General features: G+C 34.9%; 1 protein-coding gene across 1 annotated transcript; it reads left to right on the forward strand.

Annotated features, from left to right (window-relative positions):
* Nucleotides 1-2,492: 2,492 nt before the first annotated feature.
* LOC149247483 (uncharacterized) lies at nucleotides 2,493-3,639 on the forward strand. Its single transcript, XM_089444326.1, has 3 exons — nucleotides 2,493-2,737; nucleotides 2,869-3,068; nucleotides 3,161-3,639. The coding sequence occupies exons 1-3, from the start codon at nucleotides 2,493-2,495 to the stop codon at nucleotides 3,637-3,639; spliced, it is 924 nt and encodes a 307-aa protein (XP_089300452.1).
* The last annotated feature ends 5,154 nt before the right edge of the window (nucleotides 3,640-8,793 follow it).

Genomic DNA, 8,793 nt, shown 5'->3' on the forward strand with positions numbered 1-8,793 from the left:
AGGAATGGTATAGAGTGATGATTTTTTTTTCCAATAAAAAAAACGTTTCTTTTCATTACTAAAAAAAAATGAAAAAAGAGTCTATTCACAGAGATTTTCCATGTCTATAACAGTAAGTATTTTTTAACTATATTCTACTTCACTTACCCAAAAAATGAGAATACATTCATTAAGATTTTCTATACATAGTTTTCAATTCTCATGGATTTTCCTATTTTTAACGGTAAGTATCTTTCTACTATATTCTACCTAACTTCAGTGACAAAAAAGATTGTAAATCACCTTCAATTCTACAAGATCATGTAAACCCAACAAAACTTGATGGTACCAACGTACGAAGGAAGACCATAACATAAATTATCATAAAAGAAAATAGGGAAAGGGTTCCCTATATGGAGTTTATAGATCCAACATTCATTAGTGTGTGGTGTACATATGCAACGGAGTGAAACTTACATGGCTCTGAGTCGATGCCCCTTTTTGAAAGAAGGTCTACTACCCGATTCTGTTCTCTATATATGTGCAAGAAAGTATTGCTCTGAAAATTGTTTGCCATAATTCTAATGCGCCTCATCTTGTTGGATAGTATGTGGGAGCTGAATAGAGTGTAATCCTTGACCCACTCTAGGATGCTCTTAACATTTCCAGGTAGGAATATTTGTTCCATTCTCGACCATTTGGCAAATATGAAGACAACCAAGAGTGCTATGATTTCACTGTTTGTTCCATGTCCTCCCTTCCACTAGAAGTGATAGTAGCACATGGGCTCAAGTATAACGACAACACCACATCCACATCTTCTTTGTTGGCATGCACCGTCAAAAAATCCTCTGGGATATATCCCCTTTATGTCCTTAATTTTAACATTCCTCTTACCATGGACAACCCTCTTGGGTCCATTCTCTCCAAATTATGAAACTGTTTTCAAGACCACCTTCCAAATAACTGGCCCTTTGTGGTCAAATATCCGAGGATTCCAGTTGCACCAAATGGCGATATGCCATAAAAGGGCAATGTGTGATGCTCACTTTCCTTCTTGAACCATGTATGTTCTTAGAGAATGCTATGGTCACGAATGTTCTAGATATAGTAAATCCATTGCCCTTGTCTACACCTCCATGGAAAATGTGCAACCTATAAATAGATGGTCAATCTCATTTTGATTATTGCACATGGCGCAAATGCGAAGGCCTTGAAATCCCCTCCCTTGCAAATTATCCCACATTAGCACTCTATTATGAATCACCAACCAACCAAAACGAAGGAGTTTTATTGGAATCTCTCAACCCCATGCAACTTTGGACCATGTTTTATACTCAAATTCTCTCTCAACCAAAAGGAGACTGTTGTAAATATCCTTGACTCTAGGTTGTCCTTTCTTTGTTGTGCCTTCCCACTTTAGCCTTCACCAATGAATATTATAGAATATTCATAGTAATATAGAAAAATCAAAGGTTGAAATTTATCATAATTATTTAAAGAGGTTGATATTTATCATAACTATTTATCATCAAAATAGTACGTCTCTTTTGGTGTTTTTAATTAGAAACAAATGACATATAAACAAATTTCATATGAAGTGATTTATGATTTTTTTGGACATGTGATATTCATAAGCCATGGTTTTGCAATAAAGCTATTTGGATATTAAGATTCTCCATTGCATGGTAAAGTGGGTATAATGTTTTGATGCTTATTATGGAGTGTTTCTCATTGACATTTACCAATCATTTATTTTTTATAGTTATGCTAGTACCAACCTAGATCCGTCTTGACTAGAACATTTTTTTATAGCTATGACTAGAACCTGTCAAACCACTAGAGGATCAAATTTCTAAAGGTGCAAATCTTTCTCAAGTTTTGCACTCAAAAAATAGGTTTGCACATTGCTAGATTTGATTCCTCAAGGTGCTTGCACATTGTGAGATTTGATCCTCTAGGTGCTTCATAAATCCTAAGTTAAAGATGGATCGCTTAATATTCATAAAAATAAATTATTTAATTATATATTAATATTTATATATATTTTTTCCTTTTTTATTAAAATATAATAGATTTTAATAAAGATTGAGTTAGTTTAATGTTTAAAAACCTATGTAAATATATATGTTTAATATAGTTTGAATGACTAAAAATATATGTAAATATGTGGACGTAAGATTTTAAATATCAAAATCGTAAATGAAAATTTGAAAATTGTAATAGTATTTATTTAAATAAACAACCGGGCCATTAAAATTTACACCCTACATTATACAGGTCTGCAGAGATGTGGAAAGAGCTGCAGGCTGAGATGGATAAACTATTTACAGCCGGGCCTTAAACGTGGTGCGCTTTCAGTCCAAGAAGAGAGACTCATAATACACTTACAGTCCATTCTTGGTAACAGGTTTCTACCTGTGTCCATTCCTATGCCTTCACTCAACGATAATTTTTTTCCTTCCTTTGAATGTCCATAACATTTGATTTCCTGGCCCGAACTGTGCACGACAATGATAAGCAGGTGGTCTCAAATTGCGGAGCATTTGCCCGGCCGCAGTGACAATGAGATCAAGAATTACTGGAATTCTTCCATCAAGAAGAAGCTCATGTTGAAACACAACGGGCACTCCACCAACAGCAAATCTAATTTGCCTTTCCAGCCCAATCTAATTTGGAGTACGTCCGATTCAGTGCCTGGTCATGTTCATGATGTTGCTACGTCGTCTCACTCTGCGCAGCCGTACTTGGAAGTCATGTCAGTAGAAGGATACCAGCCACATGACAGCATCTTCAATATTGGAGAAAATCAAAACAATTAGCATGGGATCCAAATGATGACTTTTTAATTGATCCAGACACCAATAATACAGCTTTTATATCTCCCAGTCTGCAAGTCCAGGGCGTGTATAATAATTATAAGGCTGCAACATCATCGCCATGCGATGAATTAATGTTAGAGTCATGCAGGACTACAGTACCATCTCATGAACTGCCTGGCTCTGCCAATAATTACCTTCTGGGCTCAACTGGAACCATCATCCTTGCTCTTGTTGAAACACAGCTATCGAAAGGACAAATTGAGAGCGGTGAGCTGACTATTCGCCCTTCACAGCATCTAGTGGAATAAATGCATGGGGCAGTGGTCATTACTATTCAAATACTGCAGCTGATTTTACAGATATCAATTCAGAAGTTCCTTATAACAATGAGCTCTTGGGAGTTAGAATCCTCGACGAACGGGTAGGTGTGCATCATGAGAAGACTGCCCATGAGTCATGCCCGCCACTGAATTTCGTGGGCCAAGTTAGTGGGTCCCTAATGAAAGTGGCTAACCATTTCGATGCTGAGGATGATTGGAAGGATTGTCCAAATTTGGGATATGAAATAAACTTGGGTGTCTCCAGGTACACTGATATTAATAGCAGCTGGCAGAAGAGCTATCAGATCGAGAGAGGAGGGATTGGTGATCAACTGGTTTGCTCAAGAATTCCCATTGAAAAAGAAGCGAATACAGAGCCAAATCCCGCAATATTTGGGGGAGCAAGTGGAGCGTTGGAGATTCATGAGTACTGTAGGGATGGAGCTGGACAAGTTACAGTATGGGCGCAAGACGACATGTGCAATATTGATGCTGCTGTTGCTTCTGGTCAGCCTTAAATATATTTTAACTAGTATGTTGTTGGGATTGAATTCATAAAGTTGCTGTTGCGCTGAAGAAAATGTTTGTTAAACTTGTTTTGAATCTTTTTCAATTTTTTTTCGTGTAAACTTCATATATGGAGTGATGAAGTGAAAATATAGATTTTTGTTAAGTCGACAGGAGATTTTCTAATTATAAATCATATAAATAAAGTTGACTGTTTATATTTTATATCAACCAAATTTCATATTAAACTTCTAATATATAGATTTTCAAAATCATTTATATATATATATATATTCAAAATTTTACTTGAACATTTATGGTAACTATTTATTTAGGGAAATCTCTCCCTAGACATTTACGATAACTATTTATCTAGGAACATCTCTCACTAGACAGAGTAGGAACATCTCTCACTAGACAGAGTTGATTGTTCGATATTAACAATGTTTTATGCTAACAAAATGATATTTTATACCAATCAAATTTCATATTGTAATTTTTTAATATATTCCAAATCAAAATCTAGTATCTATTTATCATATAAATTTTAAATATCATTTAACATTTATAACAATGATTTTTCTCGGTACATCTCTTAGTCCAGACAAAGTTGATTGTGTACATCTCTCACTCTAGATAAAGTCGATTGTTTCCTATTAAAAAAATGATATTTTATATTAACTAAATTTCGTATTAAATTTTTTAATATATATCTTTTAAAATCTAATATTTATATATTAATATAAATTTTGAAAATATTTCAAAATCTACTAATTATTTATTTATATCATAACTATGTATCTAGTTCTCTCACTCTCGACGGACAGAATTCCTCATTTACCAGAGATTTCGATTTAAAATATAAATATGTATGGGCTTCAGTTAGACCTCCGAATGACATATCGATAAATGCTCCATAAAACTGTCATCCAAACTCTTGATGATCTACAACCCCTGCCTTGATGACATGCTATATAAACCGTTGATGAGATTGAATTAATAAAACCAACTATCATCCAAACAGTTGATGAGATTTTGAATTCACAGGAGTTGAAGTTCGCCTTGAGAAAATGTTTGTTAAACTTGTTTTGAATATTAAAGGGAAAAATGTAAACTTCATATAGGAAGTGAACTATAGATTTTTGTTAAAATGATAGGATCTTAAATAGTGGAATAGTGGAATATTTTTGTTAAAAATGATAGGATCTTAAATAGTGGAATATTTTATAGGAGTAGTCTAAATATGCTTTTTTAATTCATGATATTATTTTTTGGTAAGATTAAATTTAAATGGTTAAAAATTTATTTTAAATATATAAATAGATTTAGTTTGTAAGACATTTTATTTTTACAAATTACATTATATTATTTACTTTAAAATTTTAAACAAAAAATTTAATAAAAAAAATTACTAAAAAAAATTAACTTTTAAACTAACAAAAAAATATCACCAATATTTTATATCAAAAATCATTGTTTACTACATAAATTTTCAAAATATTTCAAAATTGTCCTTACAAGTACTTTCTAATTTTGATTACACTCTTTAGAAAGGATCATAACTATGTTATACGTATATCTCTCACTCTCAATAGAATTCCTCACTTACCATAGACTTTCAGTAGAATTACTCGCTTACTAGAGATATAGATACTAAAATTTATGTCTTAGCTTCACTGAGACCTTCCAATGACACTTTCGTAAATGCTCCATAAAACAAACCAACATCCAAACTCTCACTGATGGACACCCATACCCTGATGACATGTCATATAAGCACTCAAATAACTTAATTGTGAAATCTAACCTCTTCTGGGTCTTTCAATACTATGACATCCTCAATCATGATATGAGTTTGAATGAGCTTTTGATGTGGTCTGGCTGCTCACTCATAAATTTAAAGTGAACTTATATTTATGAGCAAAATATTTATCTAGAATGTTTTTCATGAGGATTCATTATTATTAGTCAAAGAGTCTCAATGCTAAAAATCTTTCAGACTCATAATTTATGGAAAAGTTTAATAATATAAATTCAAGTACTCAAGCATTTTTTAGTTGGAACGTAAACACGGTTAACACAATCCACCTAATGATTATTTTTCATTAAACTCTTATTCCTTTTAAAAAGCAATTATCTCACAATGAAAGTGAAGAATGGCTAAATGAATCCTCCGAGAAACAAGAAATGCATAGTTAACTATACATGCTCACAAAATGTCACGTGGCTTCACCCAAGAAATACATAATCATTGTTCTCATTTTTAATTTATAAAAATGGGTATAATAAAAATGTAAACCAGAAAGGTCTAGCCTTTTAGCTATCTTTTTCTCATGGGATCATAGACCCTATGAATTTGTTCTTGTTAGTGTGTGCTAACGTTCTAATTTTATTACTAATATTTGAAACTATTACGTAGCGAAGATCTCTAGCCATTCATCATGTACAAATATACATTATTAAATTGTGAATCAAATCCTAGAGTATTACATTCCCCTCCACTTTATTTTAGTAGGTCCGCATGTACACATATATAAATTTACATCAAATTTCAAAATAAATGTGAGTATTTCATATCTTCTGTTATCACTCAGGTTGTTCCCTTTGACTCCTAAGGGAATACGACCGAGGTAACCACAGACCAATCTTTGGATCACAGGTCCTAGCCTACCTGCAATCAGAGAGGGCTCTCTCTTTAGGATTTAGCTTTGTTTTGATAATGTTTAGGCTAGTTATGATGTACTGAATTTTGTTTAAAGTTTTGGTTGAATGATGTCTTCTAGTAGCTGAGATGTGACCTTCAGGAGGTTCGGTCCATTCGGCAATGGAGTCTGTGATTATGTGTTGTTTGAGGTATTGAGTAAGAGTGATGAGACTGCAGGGCCATATAGGTACTCATGAAACAAACTTCAAATTGTGAAATATGGACTATTTCCAGCCAGTGAGAGGCAAGTAAGAATCTTTCACTGAGCTGGTGATGTGGAGAAAGGAAATATCACTCAGGAGCAGATTAGAATTCCTGAACAGTATTTACTATGTAAGATTTAGTATGAAGGTGAGCAATTAAGAATTACACATCCATAACTAATTCTGAAGAAAACATTCATAGAAGCATAGATTGAGTTGAGGGTGTTCAATGAACAAATCCTGAACCATTCTTTTTCTCTACTGCTAAAACTATGAAACATACATCATAAGTGGATTATGAAAGAGCGAAATACATAATAAGATGGTTCAGAAAACTTATTGTGACACGATATAGCGTAGGAATCCTGTAGTAGCAAGCAAGCACACCACAACACTTCAAACAACTCAGAACTTCAGAAATTCCATTATCTTCCTGTGTTAAAAGTCTGAAATTACATCATAGCTTCTCCAGGAGAAAAACCAACAACCCCAATAAGTTTATGCGTGGGGATATATATACAATCGTTTTACAAAATATCTTAACGATGAGTCATTTGCTCAATAACTGTCTTTACCAACTTTCAAAAATAGCAGATACAATAGTTATTGCTACTTTAAATGGACAATGAATGACTTTTCAGCTCTGTCAGAAATTCTTTAACTTTTGGAGGCAAGTGGGTTGGTTGGGTGCTTCGTATTGATTCTGAGTAATACGCACTTTACTGCTTTGTCGTGGTGCGGCTATCTCAGCCCCGTCGTCTGCATCTGTAGGCATCTGCTTTGGTGGTCAAACTTGATTTCTGAGTTGGCCCTTTCAATTTCTTTCCTAGTCAGAGCGAATATATCAATTTTCTGAAAATGCTAACTTGTGACAGAAGTACAAAAATATGGTGATCAACCTGTTCCATCACAGCAGTGTTTGTATCATGCCCGTCCACCATTCCTGAGTAGGCAATTGGTGTCTTAAGATTATGCCTAAGGTTTCATCTGCCTCAGTATATTTGTAATAGTTTGGAGGCACTTCAAAAAGATGTCTGATCACATTCACAATAAAAAACAAATTCTCTAGTTTGTCATAGAGACTCTGCCAAGATGGAGGTCATGTTTCCTCTGGGGCACTTGCTGCTGCAATGATCTGATTTGTAGCATATGTATTTACCCTCTTGGCATAGTTTTCATGAGATAGTAACCTTCCTGCACTGGTTACTAAGCTGGGAAGGCCTCTGTTATGTAATGCTGTAATTTTCTCAATGAATTTGTTCACCTTTGTCTGCATTTCTTGGCACCTTCTGTCCAATGTCTGTACATGATTTCTCAAAGTGAGCACCCTCTTTACTAATAAGATGGTATCAGTTCTGTTAGTGATACCCAATGCTGCCAGCTGGGGGCCAGTGCGATTGTTAAGGACATTGATCATCCTATTGGCTATTTCAGGCATATTACCTAGAGATGCTCCTGCTCTTTGACTTTCTTTTTGGGCTCTGCCTATGAGATCCATATCTTCATGGATAATTTCAATATATTGCCACTGGTCTGTAATAGATTGACCAATATTGGCCCACAAGATCTTCTTAATTTCAACTACAACTTTATCAAGAGAGAGCTCTTTCTCCAGTTCCTTTATTTTCTTCTCAAGAGCCCTTACCTCTCTTGTTTTTTCGGCTACACTTTGATTTGATTTATCATAATTTTCTTCAATGGCAGCCAGTTTATCCTTGGTCTCCTACAGTTCAGCCATCTGTGCTTCTAAAGCTTCCAGCTCCTTCATCATGTTCTGCATGCTTAGGTTGGGTCCCTGATCTGGTGCTGTTGCTGGCATTGATACTCCTATAGTTGGTGCTAATGTTGAAGGGCCTGCCTCTGATGTTTGTCCTGTGGGAGGACCTGCTGTAGTAGTGGAAAGTGGCACACCTTCAGTGGATGCAGATGTCTATGCTGGTTGTATTGGTTCCTCACCTTGTCTTGATTTTAGTGCCACCTCTAGTGCATTCTCTGTTTCCATCAATCTCTTATATAAACTCAGGAGTAAAGCAACTACATCCTGATCCTTCTTTTGCTCTGCCACCTCTCCAGTTTGGTGGTGAATGGTAGCTGGCAGCTTGATATGCTTTCTCATAGCTGCTATGTCTTCATCTCTTTTCTTTAACAGTGCCTACACACCCTTGGGGTCCTTTGGATCATGACCCAATTCTATAATGATCTCTTCCAAGGACTTGATTCTGTTGTCCTTGGCTTGAGATGATGCCTTTTCCAATTCC

The sequence above is a fragment of the Pinus tabuliformis genome, chromosome 7, assembly GCF_031772625.1.
Source record: "Pinus tabuliformis cultivar Carrire ecotype Pingquan chromosome 7, CPIR1, whole genome shotgun sequence".
Classification (NCBI taxonomy): Eukaryota; Viridiplantae; Streptophyta; class Pinopsida; order Pinales; family Pinaceae; genus Pinus; species Pinus tabuliformis.